Source organism: Aquarana catesbeiana, linkage group LG02 (genome assembly GCF_042186555.1).
Source record: "Aquarana catesbeiana isolate 2022-GZ linkage group LG02, ASM4218655v1, whole genome shotgun sequence".
NCBI classification, from domain to species: domain Eukaryota; kingdom Metazoa; phylum Chordata; class Amphibia; order Anura; family Ranidae; genus Aquarana; species Aquarana catesbeiana.
The window spans coordinates 443,979,974-444,006,876 of record NC_133325.1 but is presented as its reverse complement, the minus strand read 5'-3'; the positions used below and the strand labels follow the sequence as shown (position 1 = coordinate 444,006,876).

General features: G+C 42.6%; 1 protein-coding gene across 17 annotated transcripts in view; it reads right to left on the bottom strand.

Moving 5' to 3' along the window:
- Positions 1-26,903, bottom strand: part of EPB41 (erythrocyte membrane protein band 4.1) — a 294,248-nt gene that overhangs the window by 21,950 nt on the left and 245,395 nt on the right. Inside the window, exons 19-20 of one of the 17 annotated variants that reach the window (XM_073615552.1) lie at positions 21,834-21,884; positions 10,946-11,363 (exon numbers count right to left, since the gene is read on the bottom strand). The exons of 15 other annotated variants lie outside the window; for them this stretch is intronic. In XM_073615552.1, the coding sequence (XP_073471653.1) occupies positions 11,145-11,363; positions 21,834-21,884 (270 nt within the window). In that variant the 3' untranslated portion in view covers positions 10,946-11,144. Of the gene's footprint in view, positions 1-10,945; positions 11,364-11,387; positions 12,303-21,833; positions 21,885-26,903 lie in introns of those variants that run through there. One more of the 17 variants, XM_073615554.1, reaches the window with a different exon arrangement.

The window sequence follows — 26,903 nt, the reverse complement described above, 5'->3', positions numbered from 1 at the left end:
CGACTTCAATGATAGTCAATAGGCTGAAGTAGGATCAAAGTCGGACCAAAGTAGTACAGGGAGCATTTCTAAAGTCGGAACGACTTGTGTCGGACCAGTTAGGACGGCTCCCATAGGGAAACATTAAATTTCACACGTCATGCGACATGAGCTCCCAATGTCGGAGCGTTTGTCGGACCAGTGTGAACCCAGCCTTAAAGTGGTTCAAATCACAAAAGGATTTTTTTTTTTTACCTTAAAGTGGATGTAAACCCTCACATATACCCAGTGAAGTGAACAGCCCCAGATAATACACAGGGATGAAACAAATCTCCCTATATAACGTTTTACATGTATATCTGCTGTCTTCAGCTTGCTATATTCTTTAGAAAGTGCAGATCATCCTAGATTTTTTTCTTACGTTCAGCACTGGGCGTGAAGTCTTGGCATACACTGTGTGACAGCTGATTGGAGGAAAGGCACACACCTCCTCTCCACATAGGCAGAGGAAGGAAGCAATGTGCAGAGCTGTGCTGTAAATAGACAAGCTATTTATAGCACCCACCCAAACACAAATTTCCAGCTGCTTTTATCTCCTGTGTCGAAGAACTTATCAGAAGTTATGCCGATAACAGAAGAATGGAGCAGCAGAAAGATACGGGACTTAGGGCTTTGGAAAGACATAAGTAAACTCTACAGATATATGTGCTTAGGTCAAATTTCATGAATCAGGTTTACATCCACTTTAATGTATTCTCTGCATGAGGCTGGGTTCACATATATATGCAGATTGGATGCAGGTTTCTCTGCATCCAATTCGCATGACAGGCAAATGTGACTGGCTCTCAATGGAGCCGGTTCACAAAGGTCCGGGGCGGCCATGGTGCAGATTGCAGAAGGGCCCTGTGCATCTTTGGCTCCGGTTCAGGTGTGAATTCAGGCAAAAATTCAGACCCGAGTGGCATTTGAACCGGTGTACAGAAACGCACGGGATCCCATGCTGTGAGCCGTGGCCGCACATATGAGAACACGGCCATAAGGTAAAAACCCTCCAATGTCTGTGCCTCCCCTCATCTCTTTAAACAAACACTTACCCATCAACAACTTTAATCCAGCACTGTCCCCGCCGGCAGCTCAGCTCTCCTCACTTCCTGCATTTACAGGACGCAGAGGCAATAATAACCTGTGAGGATGGAGCGGGTGGAGCCATGCTGTGCATATCTATTGACGCACACAGGCCAACTTGGGAGCAAGCCTGCATAAAAGGGCCCAGAGACCATAGCTTGCTATGGGGGAACTCAGAAGAGAGGAGCAGCCAAAAGTGCCAGCGGGGGACCCCAGAAGAGGAGACCGGGACCACGTTGCAATACCATTGCACATAGCAGGCAAGTATAATGTGTTTACTAGTTTAATAATAAAAAAAAGAAAAATTGGATGTTTACAATCACTTAAATACTCTACCGCAATCATTAACCACTTAAGGACCAAGCCTCTTTCTGAGATTTGTTGTTTACAAGTTAAAAACATTTTTTTTTGCTAGAAAGTTACTTATAACTCCCAAACATTATACATTTGTTTTTCGAACACCCTAGAAAATAAAATGGCAGTCGTTGCAATACTTTCTGTCACACCGTATTTGCGCAGCGGTCCTATAAGCGCACTTTTTTGGGGGGAAAAAATACACTTTTTTTAATTAAAAAATAAGGCAATAGTAAAGTTATCATAATTTTTTTATATTGTGAAAGATAATGTTACGCTGAGTAAATTGATACCCAACATGTCACACTTCAAAATTGCGCCCGCTCGTTGAATGGCGACAAACTTTTACTTTTAAAAATCTCCATAGGCGACATTTAAAAAATTCTACAGGTTGCATGTTTTGAGTAACAGAGGAGGTCTAGGGCTAGAATTATTGCTCTCGTTCTACCGATCATGGTGATACCTCACATGTGTGGTTTGAACACCATTTTCATATGCGGGAGCTACTCACGTATGCGTTCGCTTCTGTGCGTGAGCTCGTCGGGACGGGTTTTCTCATTTATTTTACCTTTTATTTTTACACTGTTTTTAAAAATAAATAAAAAACGGTGTCACTTTTATTCCTATTCCAAGGAATGTAAACATCCCTTGTAATAGAAAAAAAAAAAGCATGACAGGACCTTAAAAAGACCTCAGATCTCATATTTACACTAAAATGCAATAAGAAATAAAATAAAAAATGTTGTCATTAAAAAAAAAAAAAAAAAAAAAAAAAAAAAAAAAAAAAAAAGGCCCTTTAAGAGCTATAGGCGGAAGGTGAGGTTTTGACGTCGCTTCTGCCCTGCATTGTTATGGAGACGGGTGGGGGCCATCTTCCCTTCACTCGTCTCCATGCCCAGCAAGGGCAAAGATCTGATCGCCTCTGCCAACGGCTACGGTAAGCGGTGGAGGGCACCGGAGTGTGGCGGGAGGGGCCCTCTCCCGCCACCTACGAAAAAAAAGTGATCTTGCGGCGAATCCGCCACAGAGACCACTTTTATCTGAAACCGGACCACTCACTGAAGAGGAGGATACCGGGGTTATTGCAGCTAGCTGCTGCCATAACGATATTCCTCTTAAAAGTACCGTCATACAACGACGGTGGGCGGTCCATCACTAATTATATATATATATATTATATATATATATATATATATATATATATATATATATATATATATATATACACACACACACACACACACACACACATATATACATACACACAAACCTTCATTTTGCAGTATTTAGTGCCTGTCATGTGACGGCAATCCTTTCCAAGTCTAAAGGACAGCCGAAGGGCAATTCTCCTGAGGGCTAGCAGCATCAGTAACAGAAGTGACCCTGCTCCTCTTTAGGCAGTTGGGCAAATACAGGATGAGAGGAGCTGATCCTAGATTCCCCTGTCGGTGCTCTTTCATGAAGGAGGATGCTTGTGCATTCTCAATGAGAAAATGAATAAATAAATAAAAAGAATCAGTTACACAGAAGGGCTGGCAGAAGGTCCAGTTCACATATACAGCTGTGCACATGTTATGAAATGGAATGAATGGCTGCAGGAGAAGGAGGCTGGATGTAGGGACAACTGTCAGTGCAGCTGGAAGCTTTGAGGTGTCAGCACAAATCATAGTCCACAAGGCCCACTGTGCCTTATGATCTGTCTGGATGCAGAAAGCAACTAACTGAATTAAGTTCAGTGAAAGCTGTCCCAAGCAGTCTAGAGGCACTGGGAGAGGACAAAGCATGGTAGCCAATCACATTCTGCCTGATGTGCAGAATGCTAGTAATGGAAAGAACAAAGCCATGGGGCTTCGTACCTGGATATGTACAAGGACTCAAAGGACAAGAAGTCAGTGGATTTTCGCTGGCTGTGCTCTGAAGACTGGATGCAGGGAGTGCTGTCAAAGAAGGGCTGTAGGTGCTGCAAGTGGGAAGAGAGCACTCTCCCAGTGCCTCCAGTCAGCTTGAGAAAGCTTTCACTGCACTCAAGTCAGCTAGTTTTTTTTCTGCACGCAGACTATACCCCTTGTTCATAAGGCACAGTGGGCCTTGTGGACTGTGATTTGTGCTGACACCCCAAAGGTTCCAGCTACACTGACAGTTGTCCCCGCATCCAGCTTCCATCTCCCATGACCAGTCTTGACTTATAGCCTGAGCACAGCTGCATATTTGGACTGGACCTTCTGGCTCAGGCTTTCATTGTTGTGCCGAGAGGCTGCAGGTCAAGCATCTGGGGGGATCTCGACATTATTGTTAGGATCCCTGCAGAGCATAGAACGCTCTGTGACATCAGCTACCAGCAAGCTTTAGCCCACTGTCGGCTCAATCTGGGTTGCAAGAGTACAGAAATAAGTGCACTCCTGTGACCCACAAGTTTGGTCAAAAAAGCTTTTCCCATACTTTTCTTTTTTTTCCAAATTCTTTATTTATAGAATAAAGTATCCATCAGAGCAGAACAATACAAACCTATTCACATATTGTAAGTGGTATCCCTTAAAACAAAGATAAAATTGCCTCAGTGAGAGATATAGAATATGCAAAACATCAGGCGCCCAGAGAAGACAAATTAAACACTCATCAAAAATCCAGGGCAAATCCTAACAAATGTTGCGGAAATCACTCAGATGGACACTCCAAGTTTTTAAGATTTTTTGGTTAAGAAAGTAGGGGAAAAGAGAGATGGGGGAGGAGAAGGAAGCCTATGAGCACCAGAGAAATAGGAAACAGATGAGGAAAGAAAGAAGGGTAAAATAAAAATAAAAACCCCACTAAAAATGGGGGAAGGAGGGTGGTGGGACACGTTTAAGTGTCAGCAAGATTGGTGGGAAAAACTCCAGTGGCAACCTGTGAAGCTCTGGTGAACTCCATGCCCAAGAGGGTTAAGGCAGTGCTGGAAAATAATGGTGGCCACACAAAATATTGACACTTTGGGCCAATTTGGACATTTTCACTTAGGGGTGTACTCACTTTTGTTGCCAGCGGTTTAGACATTAATGGCTGTGTGCTGAGTTATTTTGAGGGGACAGCAAATTTACACTGTTATACAAGCTGTACACTAACTACTTTACATTGTAGCAAAGTGTCATTTCTTCAGTGTTGTCACATGAAAAGATAGAATAAAATATTTACAAAAATGTGAGGGGTGTACTCACTTTTGTGAGATACTGTACATATATGTTCCAATATGACCACGTTTTAGTATATTGCTCTCTCCTGTTTTGGCGGTAAGTACTAGGTCCTCCAAAGCGTTAAAAGAGAAAGTAAACCCTGATGGGTTTTACTTCCTCTTTATTTCCCTGCAAAGGTAAAGCATTTTGGGCTACTATGCATCGCATTGTAGTAGCCCATTACGTGTCACTTACCTGAAACCGAAGCCTGCGATGTCACCGCTGTCCCCACTAGCAGCGAGCGTCCATCTTTACCCCTCTTCCTTCCGGGGCCACAAACTCTGGCATAACCCCCTTTAGAAACGGCACGATCTGCCCTTTCTAACATGCGCATGCGCTGTAGACATCGGCGCACAGCTTTATTGTAAATAAACAGATGTAGATATTTCCAGCACCTAGAGGTAAGCCTGAATATAGGCTTACCTGTAGGTAAAAGTGGTTGTACAGGGTGTGCAACCACTTGAATACTCCTGACTTTGTTGAACCACATGGCAATGGAAGGAGGGTTAACAATGTGATACAGGCTTTGGCAGCATTAACCATGTGACAAAGTATAGATATCTTATATGTCTTAAGGGGAATTTCATAGAAATGGAGCAAGAAGGCGGCAGGATCCCGACAACAGGAAATCCGTAAATTGATGGGTGATCTTTTGCACCTCAGACCAATACAGTTTTATTTTAGGACATGTCCAGAAAATGTGAAGTAGAGTCCTCTGTTCCCCCCAGCATCTGCAGCACCTATACTTTTAAGTATACATTTTAAATGTTTAATTGTAGACTATCAAATATATCTGCAATTGTGTTCTGTGTGATTTACCTTCCTTTGCATAGACTAAAGGATGATATCTTCTCTAGCTCTTGTGTCACCTGCCTACTCAATGGTTAAGACCAAACATGGATGTGCCGAGAGCCTCACTATTCTATCCACCTTATTTAAAATATCTAGATGCAAATATCTAGATGCCTCCTCCACTAGATTCCAGTGCCTGAAAACATGCAAGACTGATGGCATTGTAGAATGCAACACAGTCTGAGTAAGGCACAGAAGATACCCTCTCACATTGACTAATATCTGCTGTGCAGAGAATTCTGAGATCACCATATAAAGCAAGATTTCAGTACAGTAATTAACATTTTAATTTTAAAGCGCTTCTAAAGGCAGAAATTTTTTTTTTTTTAATCTTAATGCATTCTATGAATGAATAAACCATTGCACAGATCAGGCAAGTATAACATGTTTGTTATTTAAAAAAAAAAAAAAATCAAGACTTTAATATCACTTTAAGTAAATATATCACTGCATTAATTTCTGTTTTATGCTGCTGTATAATCTTTTTCCTCCACTCAACTCACCTGTAAGAAGGTTTATGTTTCAGTCCCAGCCAAAGCCACAAAGCATCCAGACTTTAAAAATGAATTAACCATTTAAATCCTAAACTCAAATGAGGACTTTTTCTTGAAGAAAAATATTGATATTCAGAATTTTCTCTGAATATGTCCTACCACTAAAATGACATGTTAACTTGCTATTAAACATATAATGTTATCTAATAGGAACAAATAAAATCTAAAATAGGAGACAGCAGTTTGTTTATTTCATTCACAGAGACAGTGATAATGACATGAGCCATATGGAGTAGTGTCCAGTTGAGAACATTAGTAACAGAATAAGCAAAATACTTAGAATAAGTGATAAAACAGTGAGCAGAATCAGAACCTATAAACAATACAGATTAACAAAGGGAAGAAAATGAATAAAAAAGCATTTTTAAAAAACTAAAGTACAATCATAACAGTGAATCTGTAATATACTAGGGCAAGGATATTAAAGTACACATTTTACATTAGAGGCAAATAAAACTCAGGCTTAACATGTGAAAAAATAAACTGTATTATAAATAGAAATATTATTTGTTAAAAGAACAGCTAATATAAATCAGAATACATACTGTTAGTAACACTAAGAAAATGGGCAGATATCATCCATACAGTCTCCTTCAAATTACATCATGTTTTAGAAGAACTTTTACCAGACTGTATTAATAAACAACTTGCAGCACTCATGAAAGCTTTACAGCTTAGCCAGTAGGGTTTACTTGAGGACAAATTCTCAAATAAAAAAAAAAAAGGAAAATATTATATCCGTAATGTCATAGAATATCTTAATGCCAAGGCCCTAATAAGGCTATATATAGATATATAAGTATTCTGAAGGCTAAGGGCTCAGGACAACAAGATATGCATAGGATGGAAAACAAAAGCTACAGCTTGGGTAACATTTCAAGTTCATAGAACATGACATACAATTGCTGGGGACATACTTCATAGAATCTCCTAAAAGTATTTACCGAGCTGGCAAATTAATTATAAAAATATGGAAATCTGAAGTCTTCTGTCAAAAATAAATTTATCACATCAGTATAGAGACTGAAAATTCTGAAATCATATAGAAAACGGACTTGAGGCAGTGTTTAAGTTACTTTTAAATTGTAAGGGATTGTTTGGAAAACTTTTATATATAAACAAGGGGAACCAATGTCAAAGGGTAATATAGGCATAGTAAACCACACCAGGGGAAACATAAAAAAATTTCTTTATAAAGGGTACTCATGGATTGACAAACACTGTACTAAATGCAGTGCCTCTTGGGAAGAAGGGCATATTTTCTGGGGGCAGGACAGTAGACATTTATGTAAAAAGACAGATAGTAGATGTGTTGGCCTAGAATACAAATTCCAAGTACAACTAGGTTCCAAGAATGCCCTCTTTTTTGCATTCCTTCCATTTTCTATACATGAAGCATATTATACGGTAAAGAGAACATCAGAAGGTAAGCTTTCATACAAGATGCTCTTCCACTAAAAATCAGGTAAGCATATCCCACAGAGTGACTGTGAATATAATTTGTCAAACAGATTTTAAAACACCAGTTATTTTATTAAAGCTATTCCCATTGGCTCAATAACAATGCTTTGCAAAGGCTAAAGCACCAAAACAGACACATTGAATTCTAGATTTCATAAAAAATATACAAGCAGCAGTTCAGATAACTATCCACATTTGTGGTTTTATACTTTGCATGCTTTAAGTGAATCTTAGGATGGATTTGTGTACCATCAGAAGAAACAAGAATGCATGGCAAAAGCATAGTGAACCAAGAAATCAATTACATGACACTATTTATACAAAGCATCATAATAGCAAAGTGGTGCTGGAAGTATGAAGACTGCTACAATCTAGGAATTTTCTTAAGCTACAGTTTTTCTATTTCAGTAATCATCATATAAAGCATAAATATTAAAAGTGCTGACTTTTGAGGACATGGCAACAGTCCATCATAGAGGAGTTCATGTTTCTATTATGCCTGTAATTGACAATAATAGAAAGGGTAAAGGCCACTACATGGATGACTAAAAGTAGCAAACATACAAACATGAATGATGACATCTAAAAGGAATAAAAGAGAAGCCGACAAGTCCAAATACTCAGATTCCATTGTTAGTGGTCCTTATCAGTTCCTTGGCCTTTGGAAAGGCATGAAACATTAGAGGCAGTGCAATGCAGAACTGTAGTACAGTTAGCTGTGTTTATATAAACACACACATTTATATATATAAAAGATAAAATCCAATTTATTGAGCCCAAGAACCTAAAACACAAGTTGTTTAATCCAAATAATAAGCTTTCAGAAGGAAAAAAAAAAAGTATTTTCTTTATCGTCCATCCAACTGTCAACTGTGGAAATTCTTAAACAGCCAGGACATCCAAAAGCAGTTGGGGGGGGGGGGGTGTAAAAGCTGTAAATGTGGAAATCATACTGCAAGAGTATCTTAAGGAATCAACACCTAAAGTAGGATAGATGAAAAGGGGCTAACCAATCTGGAAATTGCCTTGGCTAAGGGAAATGCAACAGGGATCAACCTGGAGCTGAATAACAGGGCAGATAAACACCACAAAAGAGAAGAAAGTACAACTGTAAAGTGCCATGAGTCTTAGTCAGAAAATGGAGGCCTAACCATCCACCAAAAAAGTGGAAAAATTAGACCAGCAACTAAACTGCCCAATAAATCATAATGTTTCCAGGACCAAGACCAAGAGTAAAAATAAACATACTACGTCCAATAGCAGTAAAAAACTAATTTGGACAACTGCAGGAAAGGATAAACCCTATCATAAATAACCCTTGACTTCAGGTAAAGGAAGCTCAGACAGACAGAACATGTCCAGGCAAGAGACCATTCTGTTAACAGTCGTCGAAATTTAAGTTAAATGCCCAGACCTTTGAATTCAGGGAGATCCAGGGTTATACCTGACAGACAACCAATCTTTTAAAGGAGATATCCATAGATGCGAAAGCCCTCACAACATGGATGCAAACAGAAAGAACCCTTAGTTGACAATTATTTTAAGGGTTCTAACCCTAAATACTGCTTAGGGAGAATTTGTGATGATCAACAAAACCTGTATAAAAAACAAAAGAAAACAAAAAAAAGGTAGGCAGGGATAAGGATATATCGTAATGTAAACTGGGGGGGAAATCATAAAACTTGACTATGAGAGGTGAAGATTTTGCAACTTCCAGTTGAAATCCAATTCAGCCTTTGTAGAGGTAGTTTATAAATTGGGAAGGTTTCTACAGCTGTAGAAGCGCTAAAAGACTGGGACAGCATCGGACATTGAGACAAAATCCATGAATTTTTTCTGACCGATGTTGGCTCAAACTTGTCTTGCATACACACGGTCACACAAAGTTGGTCGGAAATTGCGAACGTCAAGAACGTGGTGACATACAACACGTACGACGAGCCGAGAAAAATGAAGTTCAATAGCCAGTGCGGTTCTTCTGCTTGATTCTGAGCATGTGTGGAACTTTGTGCGTAGGAATTGTGTACACACGATCGGAATTTCCGACGGATTTTGTTGTCAGAAAATTTGAGATCCAGATCTCAAATTTTGCGTGACGGATAGTCCGATGGAAAATATCCGATGGAGCCTACATACAGTAGGAATTTCCATCAAAAAGCTCCCATGGAACATTTTCCATCGGGAAATCTGACCGTGTGTACGGGGCATTAGAGATAGAGGACTGGTAGAGTCACAATTAGACTCTGCCATGGATTGCACCAGAAAGCGCTTAACGACTCTGCAAGACTGCTCTATTAAATGTTCAAAAATCCGAGGTGGACATGAAGGGTCTTGCGGGCACAGGAGAGGTCTGATACTCATATGGTGGAGCTATAGTTCCAGATTATAGGTATCAGCTGCTTCTGGGTATACTAAGAAATCGCCCATAAAAGCCACAGTGAGGTATGGGTTGAGGTCACGCATTGCAGTTAGACCGCCCTATGTTTATTTTTTTAAACACTCCACCAAGCACAGTTTCAGTGCTCAGTTTCTTCACCGTTAAATGTTACCATGTTAAAATGGTGGTGGCGGAAAATGTCATCCAATGAGAACAACTGCAAGGTATTTTTCTGAGGCTTTAGAGATTGGGTCACACCAGAGACTGTGCCATGGCTCTGTATCTGGAGAATGCCCTGTGGTTAACTAACAGTGCACAAAGGTTTGTAAAGAGCCACAATGCAGAGCCCAGTGCCCTTTCTAGGATAGCCCCCACAATTTTTAGTCCAGCAGGGTATGGCCTTCAAAGCTGTTGCCAAGGACACACTGATCCAGATAGCTGCTGTGTAGATACTACCTCAAGGAACAAAACCAAAGTCTTGATTGAAGTCATGGATCATCTACTTGACTGAAAACGAAAACAAATAAAAATAAAAAAAAGCTAAAAAAAATGTTTTAATATTTCTCAGCAGACATTTTTGTTAGCCAGTGTCCCAACATCCTGAAGGCTGCAATATAACCCGATTGTTTGAAAATTTCTACAATTACCATTTCCTTAAATAGACGATAAAGAAAACATATTAAAACAAATCGCAATCAGTGTTTAAAATTTCTGCACCAAAACCTGAGGTATTTCACACTATAAAGAATTTCTGTGTAACTGAGAATTAACTATTGCTTTATAATATTAGCCATGACAGGCTGAGCAAGAGCTGACTGTATCGTTATTAAACTGGATTACGCAATAAATATGCTGTGTGCAGTTCACCGTTTTCCTGAATAATATTATGATCACAGACATCTTCAGTTCTGATAAACGGTGGAAATGTTTACATGTCTGTAAATGTTTTGTTACAGCTGTCTGGTATAGCCAACATGTGTCCTAGGTTTTTGGTCCCTTAGCGAGAACCAAATAAACAAATAAACAAATAAAAAATTCTGAGGCATGCAGTGTATTCGTAGCAGAACGATGACACTAAGCTGAAATGTTAATACCTTGTAGAACCAGCCACACATAAGCTACTTCATCATATGTAAAGGTGTGTTTATACAGCTTTATAAAGTACAGTTCACAGAGGGGTGCACTGAACAGCCAAGCAAAAGCTAAACTTGACTGCATTCCCCAAAAAATGATCACTCATAAGAACAGAAGCCACCAAAAGGTCACTAATAGAAAGATTAAAAATGACATCAGAAATGGGAGACGGGGCTTTGGAAGTTGAAGCGGGTACAGACGGCACTTTTCCATGGACTTCTCCTCCGGCATTGGGATGGAGACTTTCGGGAGGATTACCCGATGGTCTTTCCCAGAAGGTTTTACAAGGTCTTCACCCTGCCCTGGAGCCTCACCCTGAGTCTGCCCACAGAGGGACGGCAGAAGAGAAAGAGACAAGTGAAACCGAAAAAAACGAAAAACAGATGGCAAATGGAATATGAAATTAATTTCTTAGGTATGTGCAAAGTGTTTGTTAGAAGGTAAAATATTTCTCAATAAAGGGGTTAGGCTCTATTGTTCATATTCTAAATGGTGTGTCAAGACAACTGACCACTTTAAAGGCAGTGATATTTAAGGGGCTAGTTTTCAATAGGTGGGTCAATGGCAGTATCTAATTTAAGTGATATGTCTCTTATGGGCCTACACGTAATGGCAGTGAATGTGGCTTGTGGATACAGTATTTACTGATGGCAGGTTGAAGCATTACCATGTTCATTCAAGTTAAAGACATATGGGATAACAAAGCCTACTGCTGGGGCTTGCCTATATAGTAGTTTTAGTTTAACCTTCATTGTATGTGGGTTTAGCTTCCTTAGTAAGCAATGCTCTTATAACTTTGCACGTGATGTTTGCTAAACCCTGTTAAATAAATACTGTTTACAATAAAGTGAAGGCAATAGAAGATGCCTAGCAAGTAACTTACACTTGGGGTCCTTTGTGATATTCACCTACACTGCAGAAAACCAGTCCACAAGATACCAACAGTCTAATGAGTTGTTGAGCATTGTTCACAATGCAGTGAACTTAGATGAACACCATCATAGGCAGAGTATTACTGTAATGAGCTCTTTAACAGTACAGTGAAGTGGAAGTGATTAATCCATTTAAAGGTGACTAACAAGAAATGTGTAGTGTCCCAAGTAACATTACTAATTAACCCTGCTACCATTTTTATGAAAGGAAGAACTGAGCTCTTAATTCCCGCAAAGGGACTGTTCTTCGTTGCTCTGTTTTGGGACTTTGGGCTGGATCTTTGCACATCCCTGAACAACAATTCTCTGTGATATCACGGCCAGATGGCTGATAAGCATGGACAAATAAATAGTGAAAAGGAAAGAAAAAACAGAAGCAAAAAGAAAAGGTGAATGTTTAAGAAAACAAAGATGGCAAGAGAACAGAGTAAAGAAAAAGAAAGGAAAAGAAAAGAGAACAGGGTATAGTTAAACTCAGCATTGCAAGCTGTGAGAACATAGGAGATCCCTGAAGAGCTGCAGAAGATGGTATACCACCAAAGGATTTGAAATACTGGACGATAATCCACCGCCTGCAAATCTTAACATGGTAGGGATAATGTGGCAGATATAACAATCCGAGGCAAGATATGTAGAAAGCTTAAATGCTGTAGAAGCCAAAAACACTTGTCCAATAATTTAATCATTCATTGATTCTTACAGTTCGGCTTCAGCTTTACCTTTGCAAGTTACCTTTTTAGCCCCGGACCTTTTAATACGTCAGAACCCACAAATCTGCATTAATATATTTAAATAAGAGGCAACTGATCAAATTCAGCGATATAGCCCCCATAACCTACACAAACTATGCATAAGCATGAACCAGCATTTGGCAACTGTATGAAGCAAATATTTGAGCAGTTAAACAGGTAAAGTAGCAGTACTACAAAATAAAACAGTATACATAAAACTGTTCAAAGATACCTAAATTTGTATGCTCAATCCCTCCAGGCCACCATGAGGTTTCTCTACGGGTACACTCCCTGTTGCCTCTGTTCACAATACAGTGCCCATCACTTGACTGACCTACTGGCAGAACTGAGTGATGTCACATAAAAGGACAGGGGTAGGTCTATGATTATAGTATGCCTATGTTTTATTTGTTAACAGCTGGTCTGGGAGGGGCGTGGAAGTACATGGCCTAGAAAAAATAAGTGCTAATGGCTTATGTTGTCCGCTACCTGCTGACACTATTACTTTGGTGTTTTTTAAATGAGCACACATATTCACTTTAATGCATCTCACAAAAAACAAAAAAGTGGTTTTCTACCTATGGTGGCCTGTAAAATGACTGTTCATGGTTACAGATCCTAAATAAATCATCTAAGCACCTGTTGCTAACCCAGCTGGAAAACTGAACATTATATGAACATACAGTGGGGACAGAAAGTATTCAGACCCCCTTAAATGTTTCACTCTTTGTTATATTGCAGCCATTTGCTAAAATCATTTAAGTTCATTTTTATCCTCATTAATGTACACACAGCACCCCATATTGACAGAAAAACACAGAATTGTTGACATTTTTGCAGGTTTATTAAAAAAGAAAAACTGAAATATCACATGGTATAAGTATTCAGACCCTTTGCTGTGACACTCATTTAACTCAAGTGCTGTCCATTTCGTCTGATCACCCTTGAGATGGTTCTACACCTTCATTTGAGTCCAGCTGTGTTTGATTATACTGATTGGACTTGATTAGGAAAGCCACACACCTGTTTATATAAGACCTTACAGCTCACAGTGTATGTCAGAGCAAATGAGGATCATGAGGTCAAAGGAACTGCCTGAAGAGCTCAGAGACAGAATTGTGGCAAGCCACAAATCTGGCCAAGGTTACAAAAAAAATTCTGCTGCACTTAAGGTTCCTAAGAGTACAGTGGCCTCCATAATCCTTAAATGGAAGACGTTTGGGACGACCAGAACCCTTCCTAGAGCTGGCCGTCCGGCCAAACTGAGCTATCGGGGGAGAAGAGCCTTGGTGAGAGAGGTAAAGAAGAACCCAAAGATTACTGTGGCTGAGCTCCAGAGATGCAGTCGGGAGATGGGAGAAAGTTGTAGAAAGTCAACCATCACTGCAGCCCAGATCTGTGCCTTGCCACAATTCTGTCTCTGAGCTCTTCAGGCAGTACCTTTGACCTCATGATTCTCATTTGCTCTGACATGCACTGTGAGCTGTAAGGTCTTATATAGACAGGTGTGTGGCTTTCCTAATCAAGTCCAATCAGTATAATCAAACACAGCTGGACTCAAATGAAGGTGTAGAACCATCTCAAGGATGATCAAAAGAAATGGACAGCACCTGAGTTAAATATATGAGTGTCATAGCAAAGGGTCTGAATACTTAGGACCATGTGATATTTCAGTTTTTCTTTTTTAATAAATCTGCAAAAATGTCAACAATTCTGTGTTTTTCTGGCAATATGGGGTGCTGTGTGTAGCTCAGACAAGAATTGTGGCAAGGCACAGATCTGGCCAAGGTTATAAAAAAAATTCTGCTGCACTTAAGGTTCCTAAGAGCACAGTGGCCTCCATAATCCTTAAATGGAAGACGCTTGGGATGACCAGAACTCTTCCTAGAGCTGGCTGTCCGGCCAAACGGAGCTATCGGGGTAGAATAGCCTTGGTGAGAGAGGTAAAGAAGAACCCAAAGATCACTGTGGCTGAGCTCCAGAGATGCAGTCGGGAGATGGGAGAAAGTTGTAGAAAGTCAACCATCACTGCAGGCCTCCCCAAGTCGGGGCTTTATGGCAGAGTGGCCCGACGGAAGCCTCTCCTCAGTGCAAGACACATGAAAGCCAGCATGGAGTTTGCTAAAAAAAAACACCTAAAGGACTCCAAGATGGTGAGAAATAAGATTCTCTGGTCTGATGAGACCAAGATAGAACTTTTTGGCCTTAATTCTAACCGGTATGTGTGGAGAAAACCAGGAACTGCTCATCACCTGTCCAATACAGTCCCAACAGTGAAGCATGGTGGTGACAGCATCATGCTGTGGGGGTGTTTTTCAGCTGCAGGGACAGGACGACTGGTTGCAATCGAGGGAAAGATGAATGCGGCCAAGTACAGGGATATCCTGGACGAAAACCTTCTCCAGAGTGCTCAGGACCTCAGACCGGGCTGAAGGTTTACCTTCCAACAAGACAATGACCTTAAGCACACAGCTAAAATAACGAAGGAGTGGCTTCACAACAACTCCGTGACTGTTCTTAAATGGCCCAGCCAGAGCCCTGACTTAAACCCAATTGAGCATCTTGGGAGAGACCTAAAAATGGCTGTCCACCAGCATTTACCATCCAACCTGACAGAACTGGAGAGGATCTGGAAGGAGGAATGGCAGACGATCCCCCAATCCAGGTGTGAAAAACTTGTTGCATCTTTCCCAAAAAGACTCATGGCTGTATTAGATCAAAAGGGTGATTCTACTAAATACTGAGCAAGCGGTCTGAATACTTAGGACCATGTGATATTTCAGTTTTTCTTTTTTAATAAATCTGCAAAAATGTCAACAATTCTGTGTTTTTCTGTCAATTATGGAGGTCCCTGTGCTCTTAGGAACCTTAAGTGCAGCAGAAATTTTTTTGTAACCTTGGCCAGATCTGTGCCTTGCCACAATTCTGTGTCTGAGCTCTTCAGGCAGTTCCTTTGGCCTCATGATTCTCATTTGCTCTGACATACACTGTGAGCTGTAAGGTCTTATATAGACAGGTGTGTGGCTTTCCTAATCAAGTCCAATCAGTATAATCAAACACAGCTGGACTCAAATGAAGGTGTAGAACCATCTCAAGAATGATCAGAAGAAATGGACAGCACCTGAGTTAAATATATATGTGTCACAGCAAAGGGTCTGAATACATCTTTCAGGACAACCACAATGAGAGGATAGACGAGCACTTACCACTTAGGGTGGGACTACGGCTTGCAAAATCTTTCGCCCAAAGGCTTATTTATTTGCCGACACCAGGTCCACCCTGTAATGTTTTACAAAGGTGGCGAAACTGGACCACATTGCTGCATTGCAAAATTGCTCTGGCATTGCTCCAGCCTTTGAGAAGTCTCCATAGCCCTAGTAGAGTATGCTTTTATACCAACAGGAACTTATTTTCCTGCTAACGTATTGGCCTGGACAATGGTTACACTGAGCCATCTGGCAAATAGTGCGTTGAGACGCTTTATACCCCTTTTTTGCCTCCAGAAAACAAAATTAACAAGGAATCTGATTTCCTTATGGCTTTCGTCAGCTCCAAGTACTGCAGGATACATATCCTTACATCTAAAGTGTGAAATTGAAACTCCCTTTCTCCTAAGGGATAAGGGCAAAAAGTGGGTAAAACTATCTCCTGGCTTCTATGAAACTGCAAAGCCACCTTAGGTAGGAATGCCGGATTTGTTTTGAAAACTACCCGGTCTGGAAATACAACACAAAATGGGGGTCTGACTGACAAGGCCTCTATTTAGCTGACCCTTCTGGCATTTGTCACTGCAACTTAAAATATTGTTTTGAAAGTCAGATCCTTTAGTGAGCAATTTTCTAAAGATTCAAATGGTGGTTAGGGCCTGTAAGACAAAAGATAGGTCCCACTTGGGGAAGGGTGGGCCTTGAACTGGCCTCTGCCTCCCTAGTGCTTTGAAAAATCTGACCACCCAAGGGTTGGCGGCCAGGGGCTTTTCCAAATATGCACTAAGTGCTGATACCTGGCTCTTTAGGGTACTCATAGCGAACCCTTTATCTGCCTCGCACTGCAAAAACTCCAAAACTGCTACGGGGCTCTGCACCTCGAAGGAGTTTCCTGCGCACCTTTCATTAAAGCATACCCAGACCTTTTTTAGATCAGGCATGTCTCCTTCTTTCTGCTATTGAGGAGAGTGAATATCAGCCTTTCTGAAAATCCCTTGGATTTTAATAACCCTTTCTCAGTAGCCAGGCTGCTAGGTTCCATCGATGTACCTGGGGACAAAGGACAGGCCCTGTGAACAGAGATCCTCTCGGAGTGGTAAGAACCATGGGGGTACTACTGCTAATTATTTGAGGACCAAGAACCAGAACCTTTTGGGCCAATGCAGTGCCACCAAGATCAGAGAGGTGTTAACTGTTTGAAATTTTCTCAGCACTGCCAGTAGCAAGAACGGTGGCGGGAAGGCATAGCATTTTGTGAAAATGCCAGCTCTGTGTTAGCGCATCCACCCCTAGTGCGTCTTCCCACCTGTTTAAGGAGAAGAAACAGGGGGTTTTTGCATTATATTTTGATGTGAAGAGGTCCACATCCGGGGGTCCCCATCTTTTGGATATAAGATCGAAGACCTCTTGGTTGTGGACCCAATCGCCCTCTCTCAGCCGTATTCTGCTGAGAAAGTCCGCCACCACATTTCTTTTCCCCTTATAGGTAAACCACCGAAAGGGAGAGTGCATTGGTCTCGGCCCAGCTCAGAACTTCTGTTGCCAGGGTCAACAGGATTCAGCTCCTCGTGCCGCCTTGCTTGTTTACGCATGCAACCACCGAGGAGTTGTCTGAGCGCACTTGAATGTGGTGGCCTTGTAGTTCCCTCCTGAAGGACCCGAGTGCCAACCCAACGGCTTTCAGTTCCTTCCAACTGGACGACCTTTTGAGCTCCTCGTCCCTCCAGGTGCCCTGTGCCAGTAGGGTTCCTATGTGTGCACCCCAGCCTTTGCCGCTTGCATCCGTGGTCACTACCCCAGAGACCGGGATGAGCCAGACGACCCTGCGACAGGTTTACCATTTTCCTACACCACCAGAGGGATCTTTTTACCTGAGGTGGAATATGTACTAAGGTGTCTAACGACTCCTGGCTGCAGTCCCATATTTTTAGGACAAAGGTTTGAAGGGGGAGAAAATGTAGCCCTGCCCACTGAACTGCTGGTATGGTTGAAGTTAGCAGACCCAGAGTTGACATTGCTGACCTTTTAGAGACCTGCTGGTTGTTCTGGAGAGAGGCCACTGCCTTGTCCAATTTCTGTAATTTTTCTACCATGAGAAAAACCCTCAACTGAGTGGAGTCTAGCAGCTACCCCAGGTAAGTAATGCGCCGAGATGGAATTAGGATGGACTTTTCCAGGTTCAGCAGCCACCCCAGACCTGTCAGGATTTTCTTTATCAGTTCTAGACTTCTGGTTAACTGATCTGGAGATGCTGCAAAGAGGAGAAGGTCGTCCAGATATGCAATTATTAAGACTCCTTTGAACCGTAGAAAGGCCATGGGCTTCTGCCATGACTTTTGTGAAGATTTGGAGTGATGAGGATAGGCTGAATGGAAGCGCCTAAAACTGTAGATGGATTGTTTCTCCCACTATGCTCACCACTAGTTTCTAGAAAGCTTCTGCGATAGGGACATGGAGGTAGGCGTCCTTGAGGTTTAGCGACATCATGTAGCAATTCTGGGGTAGCAAGGCTCTGACCGTAAAGATCGATTCCATGCGGAACCTCTTGTAGGATACGGACTGGTTCAGGGGTTTTAGATTCAGGATTAGTCTTTATTTTCCTCAGGGTTTTTGCACTACAAAAATGTGAGTAAAAACCCCCACCTTACTCCCCATTTGGAACCCTGCGTACTATGTTTTGTTCCTCCAATACTTTTAATGCCCCCAATAGGGCCTCGGCCTTCTCCACACACCTGGGAAGGTGTGTGACGAGGAGTCTTTGTGGAGGTGGTCTTGTAAATTCCAGGCGGTACCCTCTCCTTACGATCCCCAGGATAAATTGACTGGAGGAGACCGCCTCCCACTGTTGGAGGAAGGCCCCCATTCTTCCTCCCACCGTGTTTGGAACATCATTGGCTTTCTCGGGGCTGTTCAGGATGACGAAAAATCGCGCATCCTCTGCCCTTGCCCCTTTGACCCCAAGCCTTCATTTCCCCGTCAGGCTTAGGGACCCCCCTTCGTTTCTGTGGACAAAACCCTTTCTTTGTCTGAACTGGGGGTTTGCGTTTAACCAGGAAGGATTTATTTTTGTCCGCCGTGCGGTCTAACACAGCTTCTAGCCCTGGGCCGAAAAGTAAATCTCCCGTCAAAGGGATCCAGTACAGTTTAACTTTAGAGGCACTATCGCCTGGCCACGTTTTTAGCCAGAGGGCTCTTCTGGCCAATTGGCTAGAACCATGGTTCTGGCAGGCATGTGGATGGACTCTGCGGACGCATCCACAATATATGCCACTGCTCGCAGAATAGTAGGAAAAGATGACAATATAGTTTGCTTGGCGGTTCCCGCTTCAATATGAGCCTGAATTTAGGAAAGCCAATGCTCCAGGTTATGGGCCACTACTGTGACAGCTATTTCCAGTTTCAGATTTCCTATGGTTGATTCCCATGTTCTCTTTAGGAGGGAATCCATTCTTTTATCCATAGTATCTGCTAGAGCTCCCATATCCACAAAGGCCAGATCTGTATGTCTGGAGACCTGGGAGAAGGCAGCATCCAATTTGGGGTTTTTATTCCAGACGGACGATGGGTCTTCTGAAAATGGAAACCTTCTTTTCAAAGATCTAGAGAAAAAAGGTTTCTGTTCAGGATCATGACACTCTTTCATTACGGTTTCCACCAGGACATCATGGGATGGGAAAACTTTTTCTGTTCCCCCATGCCCCTGTACATCAGGACGTGGAGTGTCAGGGGTTTCTTGTCTGCCTGAATTCCAAGGGTGGTATAAAATTGCCCCCAAGAGGTCCTCTACCTCTTCCAGGGAAAGCTTATATATTGAAGGTTTCCTGGACTCCCCGTCCCATTCCCCTACCTCTGATTCCAACCTGAGTTCGCACTATCCGGCTCTTCCCTAGTCTCCTCTCTGGAGGCTCCAGTAGTTCCTTCTGCCGTGGCAGTGGCGGCCTGTTGGGAAGGTGCAGAGCCCTGTGCTTGTGGAGGGGTTGCAATTTAGGGTGCAGGAGAAGGATTTGGAGGAAGCTGAAACCCTTCAAACAAGGATTTAAATGACTGAAAGGTGGAGGAAAGTTCCTTCACTGAAGCCGCTAATCCCGATTCCAGCTCTGATGCCCTTTCGCTGACTAATGCATCTATACAGTCTTTGCATAATACTTTTGTCCAAGATTCCCCTAGGGTATCCCTACAAGAGGCGCACTTGAGCTATGTGACGATCTTGATTTCTCAGTAGCTTTCTGAAATACATGCAAGAAGAAATAAATAACATCACATTTCACCCCTAGTCATACAGGTTACAACCCTGGGGAGTGCTGCAGGCCTTTTAAAAATGTAAGGACCTGAGCCCCCCAAACCCCACCCCCTACCTGCAGGAATCATCTGTGGAGGTTGGAAATCCTAGATAAAGAGGACACCTCCCCAGGGTACCCTTACCTTTAGATGGCTGGAGCAGGCATCGCTGTGCGCAGTCTGGGCATCCGCTTCAGACATGGCCGTGCTGGTGGTTGCTGCTGTTGAGTCTCATGCTGCCTGTGCTGCGATCCCAACTCCTCTCCAGACTGTGAGCGGCCCACCATCAACACTGTGACTGGGAACCGCAAGTCACAGGTCAAAGGGAAACTTCCACCCTCTGCTGGAAATGTTGTTACCCGTCACTCGGCCCACCTGGTTCCAATGCGGCCTGCACCCGTGTACAGGGAGAGCGGAGCTGCCTCCCCGCTGCATCCCTGTGAATGCGATGGTGGGCCCCCGGATCTACCGCCCGCACTTGGCGAAGATGGGGTGATTAACTGTGTGGTCAGGTATGTATGTCACTGCGTCCCTGGGAGCGCCCCGGCCTCCCCTACGGGGCTTTAAAGCCACAGTCTCCCTGACTGTCTGGCCAGGTTCCAAACAGTGTCGTCCCACTGGAGGAAATACAAACAACTGAAGTCTGGCAAGGGGAAGTGGAATTTTATGGGCTGGCGCAGTGTTTCCTAAGAAGGGGAGGAACCAAGGTCTCTCATTGTGGCTGTCCTGAAAGATGGTGAGGGAAAAAAAAAACACATTCACCTTGTTACAAAGGTGTAAACAAGGCCTTTATCATAGGGACACCTGTTAAAGTGTCAAGCATCTGAGAGGGGAATTTCTCTCCCTTGGGAGATTTGCTCAAACTGTCTGTTGTGTCTCTAGGACAGAACATGAAAGGATGAGTGAATTGTAAAAGGTCCTTATGAGAAAAAAAAAAAAAAAAAAAATATGTACCAGCAAGGTTGCCAGTCAAATGTTTGTCTACCTGGCAAGGCTGCAGCAGATTGCCATTACATTTTTCAATTATATCGACTTCCTGATAAAGAAACAGGCTTGGGTAGGAATTACCTTCACTGGTCTTATTTTATAAAACCTTCATCGAAGTGTTCATCAACTAACAGCAAGACAAATTAACATGTCCAAACTCTTGAGCTTAAAGGAAACAGCGATTTGTGGTAGCATAAATGAGCTATTTAGGGTAGAGTTGTGTCCCAGTTATAGGATTTTATATTCTAAAATTATCCTTAATTCATTAGCAGAAACTTCAAATAAATTCCTTAGAAAACAGCAATCAAGATGACTCCAATTCGCAATGTAAATATTTTTGTCTAACATGCATTTTAGGCCTCTCCAGCATTTTGCAGGTTTTAAATGGAACATGCACATTATTTGTCCAAATCAAAAAGTCACTAAACCAATCCTGAAGCCCAAATAAGCCAGTCATTCCTTGCACGAGCAACTTCATGCAAGGATTCAACTTTATGTGTAATGATAGCTTGCAGGCCAAAAAGCAAATAACACAGCCGTCGTAATTTTTGGCAACTTTTTGCAAGGGCTTAAAAAAAAAAAAAAGCCAGGAATGGATAGCACAATGCAAGGTTGTGTACATAACTGGCCAGAGCATGATATAGGCATGAGCTTTACCTCTGACCCATACACTTTTCTTTCAGTGGGTAAAACAAGAGCACGCTTAACCTGAATCAACAGAGCAACAATAAAAAATGGAAAAGAAAAAACAATTAGTTGGTGTATCGGTTGGGGGAAAAATACAATGGATCAAAAATAATACTTTGCCCATAGATATTCAGAGACCTGAAGAGATAAAAAGGACAACTTTAACATTACCTGTATAACAGACTTGTCTCCGTGTAGTGTAACAAAGCTGTAGTCTTGCTATAATCCATGTCTACCACATGGAAATATACTAATGAAAACTTTTTTTTTTTTTTAAATAAAGAGAATGCAACTGGAAAAATAGGATATGTTCAAAATATACACGAGGACTAAAATTTTACCTCTTCAATTGATGAAAAATGTGCAACCCTTTGTAGTATAAAGCAGCAGATGTTACAAAGTCAAAGATATCAAGGATGAAAAACAAGATTACGTCTTACACAATTAGAAACCTGCTCACAGTCAGGATATTTTTAGACTAGCAATCTTACACTTTCCACCATAAATAAAAATGTATGTGCACTGCACTGGCCCTTCCCTGTAGGTCACAAACAAATGTCTGCTGTGACCATGGATATTATTGCATTAAAGTGTTGGTTAACCCAAAAAAAAAAAAACACACACATCCTGGTCCCTTAACCACTTGCCTACCGCCGTATTGTAATATGATGGCCGCAGGAACTCTTCCTCCCTCCGGGCGGCCATCATATGACGTCCTCGGCTTGCAGGCATTGTGGCCAGTGCACGCTCGCTGCATCACTGGGGACCCAATGTGCGTGCCCGGTGGCCGCGATGTCTGCCGGGCACCCGCGATTGCTCATCACAGAGCAGGGATATGGATCTGTGTGGACAGTGCCATTGCCGGAATGAGCCGCCGAATCGCATCAATGTGAACCTGGGCAAAGGCTTATACAACATAGTGTTTTAGAGATGTTTGCATCTTAAAGCGGTAGTAAACAAAATTTTTTAACTTGTACCTACAGGTAAAGCTTACCATTAGGCTTACCTGCAGGTACAATTAATATCTCCTAAACGTATACTGTGTAGAAGATATTCCTACAGCCACACGTCGTGAAATGCAGAGCGCAGTTCCTTCTTGAGTGGGAGTAACGTCATCGCGGCCCCAGCCATTCATACAGCCACAGCAAGCAAACCCAGAAATAAGACCGGTTGAAGATGAAAGCACAGGGTAGCCATGACAGCGCTGTGCTGGAGGGTTCCATGTGCAGATAAGTCTGTCATAATGTGCTAATATGCAGTGCATACTTAATGTTTGGTGTTTTTTTTCTTGTACTTGATTAGACTTCAGCTTTAAATAAACATATTTTTAACTGTGACAATCCAAGTATGTGCTGACCTACATATAGAGTAACGGGAGGACCCAGAAAATGTTATGATAATACTACATTAACATACTACATTATTGGAATAAATACTTTATAAGTCTGCCACTAATTGAATATATAAATTATGCAGATATATTTATTCTGGCCTCTAGGAGTCACCATTTCTCTAGTTATTTGGTAAAAAACTGAACAAAGGACCCAAAGAAGAGCATGAAAGCATGTAATCTGTTACAAATTTACACGTTTTGTTTCCTGCTGTAGGATGTCAGCTTTAGAGCCCATTCACACAGGGGCAACACGACTTCCAGCGCGACTTTGGGAGGCAACTTGATCACGACTTGAGTATGAATCACAGCATGACTTGGGGCAACTTACAACACAACTTGAAGTCGCCTGCAGGACAGGGAACTTTACAAGTGGCCAATCAGAGCTTATCAGCTGTGTGTGAGAAGGAGGGGGCTGGCTGTTTAGTGGAGGAAATTACTTTCTGTTTCCTTTCTGCTTCCTGTAAAGTTGCCTCAGTATGAACAGTGATCAGACTTGGAGGCAACTTCCATTGAAATCAATGGGTACAAGTTGCCTTCAAGTCGGATTGAAGTAGTACAGGAACCTTTTCTGAAGTCGGAGCGACTGCAGTAGTGTGCATTAAGACGGATCCATTCACTTACATTGATTTTTTCATGTAGCGCGACTTGAGGCGACTTGAAGTCGGATCCAAAGTTGCCCCTGTGTGAATGGGCTCTTAGGGAATGTAACCTTTCTTGCAAAAAGTGCAGGATTTTCTAATCTACAACCTCCACCTACACTGGGTGGCTTCTATTTCATGTTATGGGTAGCTTAACAAATAAAATAAGCTAATGTTGCAAAACAAAAAGGTCCTATATCAAACCATTAAAGCCTCTTGCACATTAGTGTTGGGCGAGCGGTTCGACTTGAACATTACCTGTTCAGTGAACACGCAAATTTGCAGGGCGCGCGTTGGGATGCTCGCCCTCGAGCGCCTCACAATGCACTGCACACTACACTGCTGCTCCGCCCCTTACCCATTTAAGAACTGTCAGAAGGCATAGCAGGCAAGGATTATTTTTTTGGGTCCGGCAGGCGTTATGATCGACGTTGGATCTACATTGGGGGACGTTAAAAAGGATAATAACGGATATGTCAAAAACAGTGTGTTTTTATTTATTTTTGACACTTTTTTGCTAACTGGGTAGGGGTACCCCATACTCATTCACACTGGGGGGGGATTGGGGGGAATCTGGGGGCCAGATTTAGATAAGCCCCCTACCACCACAGCCTGAAAGCACCCCCCCCCCCCAATATGTTGAGGCCAATTAATCCAATTAATCCGTCATGCAACAGTTCACCCAGATGAATTTTAGTTAATTCTTTTTAGATAGGTGGAGCGATCTTTTGGTTTTATTTAAAAACTGCTAAAAGAAAAAAAAACAAATTTCAATTACCTTTAGTTACAGATATACGCAATTACATACAAGCATATAGGCATAAATGTTACCACTGGCAGCCGGAAGAGTATGAAGAAGAATTTTATGCATGTATATGTGTACACATGTTTAAGCATTTGTACGTGTACATAGGCAAGGTCTTTTATAAAACATAACTTGCATTTTTCTACCCAGGATCTCTGCCAGTAAGACCCTGTGTATAGGCGAATAGGAGACGAGGAGATGAGGACGTGACGTAGGACGTCCGAGAAGGGGGAGGGGCCTGAAGGCGGCGCCGATGTGAGGACCTGAGGCGAGTCGCTCTGGGCGGGAGAGAGACGCGAGCGGGGTGTGAGACCGCAGCGTTCCCGGTGCAAGCGCCTGTACTGGGATACATGACCTCCCATGTGACAGGACCCCCTCCCATGCCCTCCGTCCACGGGCGGCAACATATGACAGCCATCATCCCACTCTGCCGGCACTATTGACCTGGCTAGATCTGGCGGTAGCCGAGCAGGGCTAACAAGCAGCGGGAACCTGAGTGGTGAGAACGCGGCGAGTGGATGTGAGGATGGCTGAGCAGGGAGTTGCCTGAAGGCGATAGCAGAACATTCAGGACACTTGGCGGACCTCCCAGGTTTTCACCTTTCCCCCGGTCACCCCCCCTTATTGGCCAGTATCAAGAGCTTGGACCCATCCCGTTGCAGAAACAGCAAGCCACAGATACGTGGCAGCGCGGCAAGTGAGGGACGTGAACCAGAAGTAAAAGGTATGAAAATCTCACGCCTTATTTTTGAAGACCTATAAGGAATAAATGTGAGGATCCGGCTTATAGTTTACATACCCGCTCCAGAAAGCACTGAACGTGGGATATACCCTCCGGGACTGTGGGGGATATTATAAGCCATTCTGTGCTTTGCTCTTTTTTATTATCTCTGCGCTGATCATTTTTGCCTGTTTGTAACCTGACACACATTACGCCTAGGTTCCACCTTGGTCTCCTCTGTGGTCACGGTGGAGGTCTATGGTGGGGGACCTGATGAAAAAAGTAGTCGGATCCCAGATATTGGGTAGCTTACATTAGACCCAGGAAAACCTCAGCGCCTATAGGAGGAGCTCATTAGGGGAGGGCAAAATAGGAAAGTAGGAGGTGAGGCGGGCATGGAGGGTTCCCCCACGGACTTCTTCCGTATTTGAATACACAATATATATACAGAGTGTAACTGCATCCTAGGGTGGGTGCAAATAAATGCTGCGAGGTAACTGGTCTGGTATCATATCCTGGCAGTTAGCTGAATGATGAAAGGGCGGTCGCAAAGAACAACAGAAACTAAAAATTCAAGAGAGCCTCAATACCAGCTCCATTCAAAAATACCTTAAAGAAGCAAGTTTAAAAAGTCCCGGACTGGATATGAAACAGGCAGGAACAAAAGAGAAGAAAAAAGACCAGCAGAAACAGAAGGGGGGACAGGGGGAAAGGTCCAATGAAGAACCAAGCCTGGAAGGTGCAGTAGCGAGTTGTACCCTGGAAGTGCAGAGTAACATGGAAGTAGGTCTGAATAGAACAGAAATGCTCGAACTGCTTGCCAAACTTGAAAGTGTGATAAAAACGGAAATCATGAGTGTTCGCACAGACATGGGACAGTTACTGCAAAGAGTGGAAGAGGTAGAAGAGATAGCAGTAAAACAAGTAAAAGAGATTTTGGACCTCCAAGAGCAAATTAGCAAGATGCAGATTGAAAATCGCATGATGGCTTACAAAATAGAAGAGCAGGAAAACCAGAGCAGGCGACAAAATCTGCGTATCAGATCCATACCGGAACAACTGAATGAGGACCTAGGGGATAAAATGAGAAAAATTTTCAACCCGGTTCTGGGTAGAAGGGAGGAGGAGTTGTTAAGGATTGACCGGGTCCATAGGGTGCGGAAACCCCCTAATTTAAATTAAGACATCCCTAGGGATGTTATTGTTAAATTTCACTCTTATGAGGATAAAGAAAAAATTTGGAAGAATCTCAGGGGTGCACCTCCAATTTGTTTTGAGAACAAAAATCTACAGATATTTGCGGACATTTCAGCAGGAACTTTAGCACGGAGAAGACAGATGAGACCACTGTTGGATCAACTCCGGAGGGCCAACCTGAAGTACAGCTGGGGGTTCCCAACATCCCTGATAGTCGTTAAAGAAGGGAGATCTCATAGGGTGAGATTCCCAGAAGAGATGCAGGACTTCTGCGTTAGAGTGGGGA